Source organism: Macaca mulatta, chromosome 5 (assembly GCF_049350105.2).
Source record: "Macaca mulatta isolate MMU2019108-1 chromosome 5, T2T-MMU8v2.0, whole genome shotgun sequence".
Taxonomy (NCBI): Eukaryota; Metazoa; Chordata; class Mammalia; order Primates; family Cercopithecidae; genus Macaca; species Macaca mulatta.
In genome coordinates, this window is record NC_133410.1 from 162,056,185 (window position 1) to 162,068,544 (window position 12,360).

The 12,360-nt window shown below is 44.8% G+C and overlaps 1 protein-coding gene across 10 annotated transcripts in view; it reads left to right on the plus strand.

Moving 5' to 3' along the window:
* The first annotated feature begins 5,551 nt into the window (after positions 1–5,551).
* The window catches only part of TMEM131L (transmembrane 131 like), a 170,345-nt gene continuing 163,536 nt past the window's right edge, over positions 5,552–12,360 (plus strand). For all 10 annotated transcript variants that reach the window (XR_013417346.1, XR_013417347.1, XR_013417343.1 and 7 more), the window contains exons 1-2: positions 5,552–5,719; positions 6,401–6,471. Coding sequence is in view for 4 of the 10 variants with exons in the window: in XM_015139364.3 (XP_014994850.3) it covers positions 5,596–5,719; positions 6,401–6,471 (195 nt within the window). In the remaining 6 variants the exon portion in view is untranslated. The remainder of the gene's footprint in view (positions 5,720–6,400; positions 6,472–12,360) is intronic.

Sequence of the window (12,360 nt, forward strand, 5' to 3'; positions counted from 1 at the left end):
CTGCACAGCAAAAGAAACTACCATCGGAGTGAACAGGCAACCAACAGAATGGGAGAAAATTTTTACAATCTACCCATCTGACAAAGGGCTAATATCCAGAATCTACAAAGAACTTAAACAAATTTATAAGAAAACATCAAACAACCCCATCAAAAAGTGGGTGAAGGATATGAACAGACACTTCTCAAAAGAAGACATTTATGCAGCCAACAGACACATGAAAAAATGCTCATCATCACTCGCCATCAGAGAAATGTAAATCAAAACCACAATGAGATACCATCTCACACCAGTTAGAATGGCGATCATTAAAAAGTCAGGAAACAACAGGTGCTGGAGAGGATGTGGAGAAATAGGAACACTTTTACACAGTTGGTGGGGCTGTAAACTAGTTCAACCACTGTGGAAAACAGCGTGGCGATTCCTCAAGGATCTAGAACTAGAAATACCATTTGACTCAGTCATCCCACTACTGGGTATATACCCAAAGGATTATAAATCATGCTGCTGTAAAGACACGTGCACACATATGTTTATTGCGGCACTATTCACAATAGCAAAGACTTAGAACCAACCCAAACGTCCACCAATGACAGACTGGATTAAGAAAATGTGGCACATATACACCATGGAATACTATGCAGCCATAAAAAAGGATGAGTTCATGTCCTTTGTAGGGACATGGATGAAGTTGGAAACCATCATTCTGAGCAAACTATCACAGGACAGAAAACCAAACACCACATGTTCTCACTCATAGGTGGGAATTGAACAATGAGAACACTTGGACACAGGAAGGGGAACATCACACACCGAGGCCTGTTGTGGGGTGGGGGGAGGGGGGAGGGATAGCATTAGGAGATATACCTAATGTAAATGATGAGTTAATGGGTGCAGCACACCAACGTGGCACATATATACATATGTAACAAACCTGCATGTTGTGCACATGTACCCTAGAACTTAAAGTATAATAAAATAAAAATTAAAATAAATTTTTGTCTTTCATTTTCAAACTTTAAAGTTTTTTCAAACTTTCAAACTTTTTTTGAAAAGTTACAGTTCTAATTTAATCAATTTATTTTTAAATTGCAGTAAAACTCTTTATTTTACAGTTTTATGAGTATTTTTAAAAATAGAGAATAATAAAGTGTGAATACTGCTGCTACTCACCCAAAATTACATTACAGTCCCATAACAGAAAAGGTCAATTGTTCAACACAACAGAGTTTGAGAAAGGAGAGAATCCTTATCCTTATCTCATTCATTTAATTGAAGCTTTATAAGATGAGCTGGAATAAAGTTACAGTAAAAAGGGTCCTCTAGAGGTTGGGTGCAGTGGTTCACACCTGTAATCCCATCACTTTGGGAGGCCAAGGCAGGATTGCTTAAGCCTAGGAATTCAAGACCAGATCCTATCTCAAAAAGAAAAGAAAAATAAATAAGTAAATAAATAAATAAAAATCAGTAGAAATTTGGTCATTTATAGGTCTTTTTTAAAAACAAAACCATTTTATCTTATATGAATCTAACTTAATATTGATATACTCCACTAAAGACATCACCTTAACGCCTCCTCCACACTTCAGTCATGTGTATACAATTTTCCTTTCTTTTGTTTTTTTCTTTTTTGGAGACAGGGTCTCACTCAGTCACCCAGGCTGGAGTACAGTGGTGCAATCTTGGCTCACTGCAGCCTGAACTCCTGGGCTTAAGCAATCCTCCCACCTCAGCCTCCTGAGTAGCTGGGACTACAAATGTGTGCTATCATGCTCAGCTAACTTTAAAAAAAAATTTGGGCCAGGCGTGGTGGCTCACGTCTGTAATCTCAGCACTTTGGGAGGCTGAGGCGGGTGGTTCACAAGGTCAGGAGTTCAAGACCAGCCTGACCAACACGGTGAAACCTCATCTCTACTAAAAATACAAAAAAAAAAAAAAAAAAAAAAAAAAAAGCCAGGCGAGATGGCGGACACCTGTAATTCCAGCTACTCAGGAGGCTGAGGCAGGAGAAATGCCTGAACCCGGGAAGCAGAGGTTGCAGTGAGCTGAGCTCGCGACACTGCACTCCAATCTGGGTGACAGAGTGAGACTCCATCTCAAACAAACAAACAAACAAACAAACAAACAAATTTATAGAGACAAAGTCTCACTATGTTGCCCAGGCTGGTCTTGAACTCGTGGGCTCAAGCGATCCTCCTACCTTGGCCTCCCAAAATATTAGAATTACAGGCGTGAGCCACCTTGCCTGGCCTATAATTTTCATATTGATTCAATTTGTGTTTACATTAATTTTTTTTTTCAATTAACATTATTTCATATATACTTCTCCATTACTCTGCCACTAAAAGCATCTCTGGCTGGACAGGATGGCTTGCACTTGTAATTCCAGCACTTTGGGAGGCCAAGGTGGGTATATTGTTTGAGCCCAGGAGTTCAAGACCAGCCTGGGCAACATGATGAAATCCTGTCTCTACAAAAATACAAAAATCAGCCAGGTGTGGTGGCCTGCACCTGTGGTCCCAGCTGCTTGGGAGGCTGAGGCGGGAGTATTGTTTGAGCCAAGGAAGCAGAAGTTGCTGTGAGCCAGGATTGGGCTACTGCCTTTCAGCCTGGGTGAAAGAGTGAGATCAGGGTAGTAATGAAGAAAAAGGCTAGGTATGGGAAATAGTATGGAGGAGGGCACCATAGGACTAATTCATAGATTTAAAGGGTGTAAAGGAAAGATGAATTAAATATGACTCCTTCGCTTTTTAAAGAAAATTATTATTAGTTTTTAGATCGAGGTATTTCCCATACCTAGCCTTTTTCTTTTTTTTTTTTTTTTTTTTTTTGAGACGGAGTCTCGCTCTGTCGCCCAGGCTGGAGTGCAATGGCCGGATCTCAGCTCACTGCAAGCTCCGCCTCCCGGGTTCACGCCATTCTCCTGCCTCAGCCTCCCGAGTAGCTGGGACTACAGGCGCCCGCCACCGTGCCCGGCTAGTTTTTTTGTATTTTTTAGTAGAGACGGGGTTTCACCGTGTTAGCCAGGATGGTCTCGATCTCCTGACCTCGTGATCCACCCGTCTCGGCCTCCCAAAGTGCTGGGATTACAGGCTTGAGCCACCGTGCCCGGCCCGCCTTTTTCATCATTACCCTTGTCTCAGAAAAATTTATAAATAAAAATTTTAAAAGGAGCTCTATAACTTGGATTTTAAAATTCTCTATGGGCTTTGGTTTCTTCTGTAAAATGAGGCAGTTGGGCTATTAAATGATTTCTAAAAAATTTCCAGCTCTAATATTCTGTGACAATATCTAGGACTGACAAGGGGAATAATGGAAATATAGCACAAATGACACAGGAGTCTTCTTTGAAGAACAAGGTTACTCCAAAACATGGATGCTGCTTAATGGGCCATAACTTTCCTGTTGTCCATGAGTCAGCATGAAAAATAACTCCAGAGGAGGCTAAGTAGGTCAGATTTATCTAAGAAGACAGCTGTGTAATCCCGTATCCCTCTCCAACCCCATGGCACTGCAGATACATGCTTCTGGCTCTGTGAACAACAGTCAAATAGCATTACCCATTTTGTAAAGTCCACAAGACCACAACTTGAAAAATTAAGCTGGCCTTACAAAGTTTCAGAAAAAGCTACAGCAGTATTTACATATGGTCCATCTCAATGTTACTCTATCTTTTAAGTCATTTCTATTGATGCTGTGATACTCGTTAGTATGGGAAAGACTTTACTAGTAAAAGAGTAAAGTAATTTAAATGTTAGCAAAAAACTTTTGTATCACAACTTTAAATCTGTTTAATAAAACCAGTTAGGCTGTCAATGTTTGCTTGCTTTCCTTTACATGTATTATAGTCATACGAGGACTTAAAATTACATTCTGTAAATAAATAGGCCCATGAGAATACTTCCATTTAGAAATAAACTTTGAAGGTGCAGTTACTGCTTAAGTGGGCTGTGCAAATATTCCTGTCACTGGAGTTCCCTTTAACTCCGTGGGGGACCTTCAGAATCCAAGGGGCAAATATAAACTTGGAGAAGTGAAGAGAAAAAAAGGGCACACTGAGATGGCACTGGAGATCCTTGCTAAATAAAGGAAGATGTTGTCAAGGAATACAGAAAAAAGTATGGAACAGAGACTACTGGAGGTATTCAAGTTGGAAAATGCAAAGTGTCCCCCCCCTCTTTTTTTTTTCACATCAACAACTTATATTTATGCTAATCTACTTACATGTTAAGTCTGGCCAAGCAATTAGACTATTTAGCCTTGTTTGGAGTTAAATGCAGACAGTGTGAGACTGTGTTCACAGTACTGTATTATGTCTTTAGGAGAGAGGATCTAGACTTCATTTTGTCCTTCTCAGGATTGTGTCTGCTATGCAAGCACTGGCTTTCTATAGTCTGGCCTGTAAAGCACCAGAAGCAATTAAACAGAGGATCAATGTAAACAGGTGTGTCCCATCACTTCCCCTCTTCATACTATATTGTTCATATTCTCTGAATTTCATACAAGCTACAGTGAAAGCAGTAAGTTAACTTTAAAAAATCATAAGATTGCCCATACTTCTAGGTTATGCAAATTGATTTCTGAATAAGCCCTTGTTTGTGACTTCGTTGGTAAAGGCAGGATGTTAACTTAAAGAGATGCCAGATTTTGGACTTGTTAGTTATAGACATCGAAACCTGGAACCAGGAAATACATTTTCACGTATTACTTCCATTATCCTACTAATGATAGAAACAGGCAACTGGCCACATCCTCGACCCCAACCTTATTTCAGGAGAGGCTGGCTGAATTTTGCAATATAATTTCAAAAGGGAGTATTTGCAGGGTCTTCGAAGCTATAAATCCCCTAGGAAGTCTTCCCCACCTGTCAGGACCTGGACAGTGTCCACAGAGGGTGCCGGGCGCACTACCGCCACGCGGCGCTGAGGTCAGCCTCTCGGGTTTTGGGAGAGCTCTTTTTATTCTAAATTACAGACTTTGCAGCCACCGGATATCCTCGCTGCATAACTGGCAGTGGCCATGTGGCTGCACTCGCGTTTCCTGACAACCACTGCATTATTTCCACTAATATCCTGCGTCCAAGGCCTCTCGCTTGGCGACTCCTCGTTCCCACCTCCACCGCCACCTCTTCCCTCGGGGGTAATCTCTCGACCGTGGTCCGAGCGCCTCAACAAAGCGGCAACCACCCAAAAGTTCATGAAAATGCACTTGGCAAAAGTGGGCCGCTAGTCCCCGCGGACAGTTCTAAGCGACACCGTCCGAGCCGAGGAAAGCGCCCGGGCCCCGCAGAGTGCGCGCTGCGGGGCGGGCCCGCGGCCATGTGCTCCGCGCCGGGGCGGGGCGCCCGCGGCCGCCGCGTTCGCATTGTCCACTTTCCCCCGCACCCCGCCGCGTTCCGTCCCTCCCTATCTGCGGCGCACACGCGCTCAGACCAAACGGCGCGCCCGGGGCTGGAGCTGCAGCAGCTGCGGCGGCGGCGGGGGCGGCACGGGGCGGGGCGGGGCGGCACGGGGGCGGGCCCGGGGCGAGGCAGCTGGGGCGCCAGCGAGCTAGTGGCGAGTGCGGCGAGCACCGGAGAGGAGCGCGAGCACCAGCATGGCGGGGCTCCGACGCCCGCAGCCCGGCTGCTACTGCCGCACCGCCGCGACCGTGAACCTCCTGCTGGGCGTCTTCCAGGTCCTGCTGCCCTGCTGTCGTCCGGGAGGGGCTCAGGGACAAGGTCAGCCTTGCGCCGCTGGGCTCGCTCTGCCTCTCCACCCCGCCCCCGCTCTTTCTTTTAGGGAACTGCTGAAATCTATAAGAGGGCGAAGGGAGGAAAGGGAAAGGGGCAGGAGAAGGAAGGAAAGCTGTTGCAATTCTCCGCTGATAACATTTTCTGACCACAGCGTCCCCTCCCGCGCCCCTCTGCCCCGTACAGCTGGAGAGCGGGGCAGTCGCGGGGCTTGGGGACCGCTAGCCGCTCTCGCCCTGGAGCCTTTGTGCGCGGGCCCCTGCGCCCGGGGCGCAGCCCCCGCTTTGTGTGGCGCGCGCGGGTGCCCCGCCGCGGCCCGGCTTCCTGCAGCTTTGTTTCCCCGAGCCTGGCCGCCCAGGGTCCATACTCCAGATGCTCGGGCTGCGGAGCCCGGAGTGTCCCGTGGGGTGTATTCAATCCCACTTCGTCCCCCTCCAGCATGAGCACCCCGAGCCTGCACGCTGTCGCCTTCGCGTCCGAGGGGCCACCGGCTCACACCCCGCCCATTGGGTTTTTATCCTTGGCTCGCCCCTCAGATGGCCTCTGTTCCTGGGAGGAAAAAGAGACGTGTTTTGGTGAGGCGGGTGGCACGGAGGGACGGTAGGGGAAACAGGAAGCGTTTCTTCAGCGTGCATTAAAAACATGCTGTATTTTTTGGTGTTCCTGCAGCGATTGAGCCCTTGCCGAACGTGGTGGAGCTGTGGCAGGCAGAAGAAGGGGAACTCCTGCTGCCCACTCAGGTGAGGACGACCAGGTGACAGGGCGGCTGTGGGTGTGCAAGGGAGGAGAGGCGGGGAGGCCGCTGGTCCTCCCCAACCCCTGTCCAAGAGGCACAGGCGCTCGGGCCACTTTGCAAGGCAAATAAACGTTAGGGGCCGAGCCTGAACACCTGGCAACCTGGCAACGGTGGCCTTCCCAGCTCCTCCCACGCCATGTGACAGGGCGTGAGTCAGGCTGGCCCCAAGTTCAGAAGGTGGGAACCCAGGCCACCTCAGCAGGGACGCGGCCAGCGGTCTGCTCGGCCGTGGGTGTCCTGGGTGCACACTGTTCCCTAAGTGAGCTGGTGCTGTGTGGATGGCAAGTGGCTAAGAGGTTGAGGACAACAGGAGTATTGATTTCATAAATGTTAGAGTGGTATTTGCCATTAGCGTTAAGTAGTTTTGGGATGAAGATGTGACTTTAAAGGATTGTCATCTTGGATTTTCTCCAAGTGCCCTTAATTCCTGTTAAAATACACCCACTTAAGAACTTGAATTTCAAGTTTTTTTCTCTGTATGATGATATGATGATTGCATGTAGAAAAATAATTACATTTTATTGGGAATCTGTAGCATCATAGAGGGTTTATTGCTGCAACAGATACAGTACTGCAAAGCTTTTGTCTTTTAACTTTTACAAGAAATTCCCATTGACTGTGAAGTGTGCACATTGAAATATAATATTGTTGACTGCCTTTCACCAGTAACAGTAGTGATCCAAAATGCATTGTTTGGGTGGGAGTGGCTTGAATTATAAGGGAATATTCAGCTTGTGTGCAGTACTTTTTAAGATGTTCATTACTTCCCACGTTGGTGGCAGCACTTAATTCTGTGTTGCATCTTGTGGCTGTTTAGGGAAACAGGATGTCTAGCTATAACTTTACTGGAGAGGCTGTCCAGTTTTACATTTCAGTTTTCTCGAGACCTCCTATGTGAAACATTCAGTGTGCTGGTTTTGAGATATTTGGAATATTCATTTTGATTAGGGCCAATGAATAACAGCTTCAAGGCTGAGAGGTGATTTTAGAGGAGAATTTTCCTGGATCCTCCTTGAAGACCAGCAGCCTGAATGAGACAGGTCTTTTGAGAAAAGGCCCCATCAGGATGAGGAGCAGATAGGTTCTCCTTCTCCTAAAAATTTATTCTCAAATGGATTTTTTCCCCCGATTTTAAATAATATACATATGTGTTTTGTTTGGAGGATACAGAAAGATAAAAATAACAGTAGAAATCCATCGTATTAAATGCGAGAACCACATTTAACTGGATGTATTTATTTAAAAACTAATTATGTTTGTGTATATCAGAGTTGTTCAACAGTGGCACTGGTAACATTTTGGGCTAGAGAGTTCTTTGTTGTGGGGGCTGTCCTGTGCACTGTGAGATGCTGAACAGTTAGCATCCCTTGCTTCTGCCCACTAGACGCCAGTGGCACTCACTGCTGCTTCCCCCTCTCCCCCACCCCCTCCTGATTTTGACAACTAAAAATGTTTCCAGACATTGCTAGATGTCCCTGGGGAGCAAAATTGCCCTGGTTGAGAAGCACTGGTGTATATCTATGTATATGTATTCGCGTTTTTGCTCAATTGTAGTTTCTACCTCTTACTTGCTAGTGTTGGAAGCCAACCCAGACTAAAAGGAAAGTAAATTATAGATGATTGAGTCTAGTATTATAGACTCTCATTTGTTAGAGCGTTAGTTGAAGATTTAGTAGGTGTGCTCAGAGATGGAAATGTCAAGGCTTATGATATGATTATTTATAGGCTTAAAAGTTATTTTATACAATTCTTTCTTTTTTTTTTTTTTTTTTGAGACTGAGACTCCCTCTGTTGCCTAGGCTGGAGTGCAGTGGCGTGATCTCGGCTCACTGCAAGCTCTGCCTCCCTGGTTCATGCCATTCTCCTGCCTCAGCCTCCTGAGTAGCTGGGACTATGGGCGCCCACCACCACGCCTGGCTAATTTTTTTATTTTTAGTAGAGACGGGGTTTCACCGTGTTAGCCAGGATGGTCTTGATCTCCTGACCTCGTGATCTGCCTGCCTCGACCTCCCAAAGTGCTGGGATTACAGGCGTGAGCCACCATGCCTGGCCTATTTTATACAGTTCTTAATTTCTGGTTTGTTTATATGTATAATACAATTTGTTTTGATAATAGATGTCAGAATTCAGAAACCGGGATATTCACTATAGAGGGATTTATAGCTAAGCTGTTTTAATCAAAGCTATAATGAAAGTGAAACTGGTATTCAAAATAATTTTCTAAATACTTCATCCCTGTCTCTATGTAATCCTTTTAGAAGCTATCTTGCCCTGCTTATACCTGGGCCAAGGGTAAGGGAGATACACACACACACACAAACACACACACGTGTGTGTATATATATGTATCTCATAAGCTGCAGAGAGTTTTGAAGAAAGTTATTTTAAATGAATTATTTTCAAAGTATTTTGAATTTTTTCAGCAAAAATTCCCTCATATGTGTCAAATGGAGTCTGTTGAAAAGAATATTTATAGGTGTTATTTAAATTTGAGGGTTTTCTGCTTAATTAACCAGTACATTGGGTTTCTTTCATGCAGGAAGACTGAAAGATGGTTTCAGAGGCTAAGATTTGTCAGTAGTAGATGCAATAGGAACTTTAGAGGATGTGGCATTAAATAAAATACTGGCCATCCGGTAGCTCACGCCTGTAATCCCAGCATTTTGGAAGGCTGAGAGGGGTGGATCACCTGAGGTCAGGAGTTTGAGACCAGCCTGACCAACATGGAGAAACCCCATCTCTACTAAAAATGCAAAATTAGCTGGGCATGGTGGTGCATGCCTGTAATCCCAGCTACTCAGGAGGCTGAGGCAGGAGAATCCCTTGAACCTGGGAGGCGGAGATTACAGTGAGCCGTGAATCGCGCCATTGCACTCCAGCCTGGACAATAAGAGCGAAACTCCATCTCAAAAAACAAACAAACAAACAAAGAAAACACACTAACATATTTGCCAACACTGTTTGTATAGTTATTTATTTTGGACATGTCTCCTGTTGATTAGGTCATTTGTTTTTTGTTTTTTGTTTTTTTTTTAAATGATGGGTCTCTAAGTGATCAAGAACTTACTAACTTATTAGTAAAACCAAATACGACAACTGAATTGTTGTAAACTGTCAACCTCTGGCTAGGTCTCCCGGGTTTGAATCTCAGCCCTATCCCTTTTTAGCTCCATAAATTCACCTGTTTATCCTGTTTTCTTATCTGCAAAGTCTGGGGAATGATGGTGCTGGTTTCAGAAGACTTTGAGAAGATTAAGTGCCTGGAACTTAGTGAGCGCCTACTGTAGGTTACCTGTTATTTTAGTGGTCCCTGAGCTGACTGGTAGATTTGGTCACTGGAGGGCGTGAACAGCTTTCTTGTTTTGAAAGGTCTGAATAGTATTGATAACTCAGCCCTATTGTGTGCTCTGTGATTGTAAAGTTGTATTAATCTTATCTTTTTGTTATATACTCTCATGTCATAAAATCATTTGGTGTAGGAACATACAAACTGTATATCCATGGTGATCATGAGAGGAAGGAGGAAAAATATATGTGATTTTATTCTTACATTTACAGAAATTTTCCTCTGCTCTCACTACAGCACACTGAATGAGAAGTGGTGATGGTGTGGAAACCAAACAGGTGTTTCATTAGCTTATTTTCAAGAAGTAATTGGGTGTATGCAGGATACGGCTTCGTGTACCTTTTTACTTTGCCTTCAAAGTCAGAAACTGCGATTCCTTGTGATCCACGCATAGGTGATGTCCACCTGACCTGCTGTGCCCTGCAGGGCCTTCTGTGTCAGTCCTCTGGGACGCCCACTCCAGCCCGACCCTTGGCCAAGCATGTCCAACACGTATCTGTTGAATTAATGAATGCAACAGCCCCATTGTTCATTCAGGGCCTGTCCTTCTGGACTCCTGCCCTGCAGTGGCATTGTCATCGTTTCTCCCTCTTTGAGTTTCCTGTAGTGTCTTTGTTTTTTTTGTTTGTTTGTTTTCTTTTTTCTTTTGAGACCGAGTGTTGCTCTTGTCGCCCAGGCTGGAGGGCAATGGCGTGATCTCAGCTCACTGCAACCTCTGCCTCCTGGGTTCTAGTGATTCTCCTGTCTGAGCCTCCTGAGTAGCTGGGATTACAGGCATGCGCCACCACGCCCGGCTAATTTTTGTATTTTTAGTAGAGACTGGGTTTCACCATGTTGGTCAGGCTGATCTTGAACTCCTGACCTTGTGATCTGCCTGCCTCAGCCTCCCAGAGGGCTGGGATTACAGGTGTGAGTCACCGCGCCCGGCCCGTGTCTTTGTTTTTCTCCTTTATCTTGTGCGTGCCTTGTTGCCTTAACTGAGTTCTCCTTTGAGGGTCTGGCCTGCTAAGGGTTGGTGCCCTGCTGCGGCCACAGTGTCCTGCATACAGTAGACATTTAGTACTGCCCATGAAGTCATCCTGGTGGAGGAGAGGCAGTTGTCAGTGTCTTGCCTAGTTCCCCTATTTATGAGGTTGGCTAAGTCTGCTGGTAACAGGTGAAATGCCTTAAATGTTGATTTCCTAGTATTGTTTGACAATCACATTTTAAAAAATCAGCTCTAGCTGCAAGAAGAGCAGTCTAGAATCTGTTCTTTCAATCCATTGAGACTTCTTTGAGAAGAGAAGCCTCACTCCTGGTGCCCCATGGTTAGCAGGTTTGGGAACCAGGGACAGGTGCTGAGTAGGAGCAGCTGTTACCTAATACAGAATCATGTTGGTGCTGGGCAGTGCTGGGCAGGCTTGGTGCTCCACTGCCCTTATTTGTTCATTTAGCAAAGATGGACCTTTAGGGCGGGCCCATTAGGTCCCCAGAGATACACTGATGAATAAGAAAGAATCTGCTTTTAAAATTGTCAAGTTGATTTTCCTGCATCTTAAGTCAGAGGGTGTAGATAACGGAAATTGGTAGAAAGTGAAACAGGAAATGATACACTGAGATTCTGAGTTTTTGTTATCACAGGTACTGTGTTCTGTAACAGCATCTTGCTCCAGTGACTCATTGACCAGTATTTGGTAATCTTTTTGTCATAGAGATTTATTTTTGGTTTAATCAACTTCTATCAACATGAAAAAATAACAACATGGGTTGGGCACTGCTGGCATCATTTAAATTCTTTATGAGTATTAACTCATGAACACACTAAAGACTATGAAGTTTACAGATGAGGAAATTGAGGCACAGAGCAGCGAAATTACTTGGCTCAAGGTAATAAGAAAGTGACAGTGCTGGGATGTTAAACCAGTGAGTGTTTAACTACAGAGCCCAAGGTTTTAGCCATTACGTATGTTGTGTGAGTTTCGGTACCGTTTGACCAGAAAAACACTATTATGGTGGTAAAGTTTCTGTGTCTGAGGGAAAGCATGTCACATTCTATTTTGATTCAGAAAAAGTTGCTAAGTGAAGTTCCCATAATAGTCATATCCACATGCAGTTAAGAAACAGCTGGCTCATACTCAGCTCTGCAGATGTTTATTGAGCACGTACTGCAGGCCAAGCAGTGCGTGTCAGGGATGTTATTACAGTAGACAAAAAAGAAAAAACACCTGCCCTTGTGATGTTTGCAGTCTAAATGGAAGCATAGAGATAGACAGTAAACAAGACAGAGAATAAATTTTAAGTAATTTAGTCAGTTCGAAGGTCATACATGTTATGTGGTGGCAATGTGGGGTGGTGATGTGAGTTGCAGTTTTAAGAGGTCAAAGTGTACCACTCTGAAAGGGCAGTATTTGAACCAATCTTTGAAAGTGGTGAGAGAGAACAGGCAGTGCAAAGGCCCTGAGGCACTTCCCAAGAGGCAGTGGGGGAATTACATGCTTTTGACCCTGC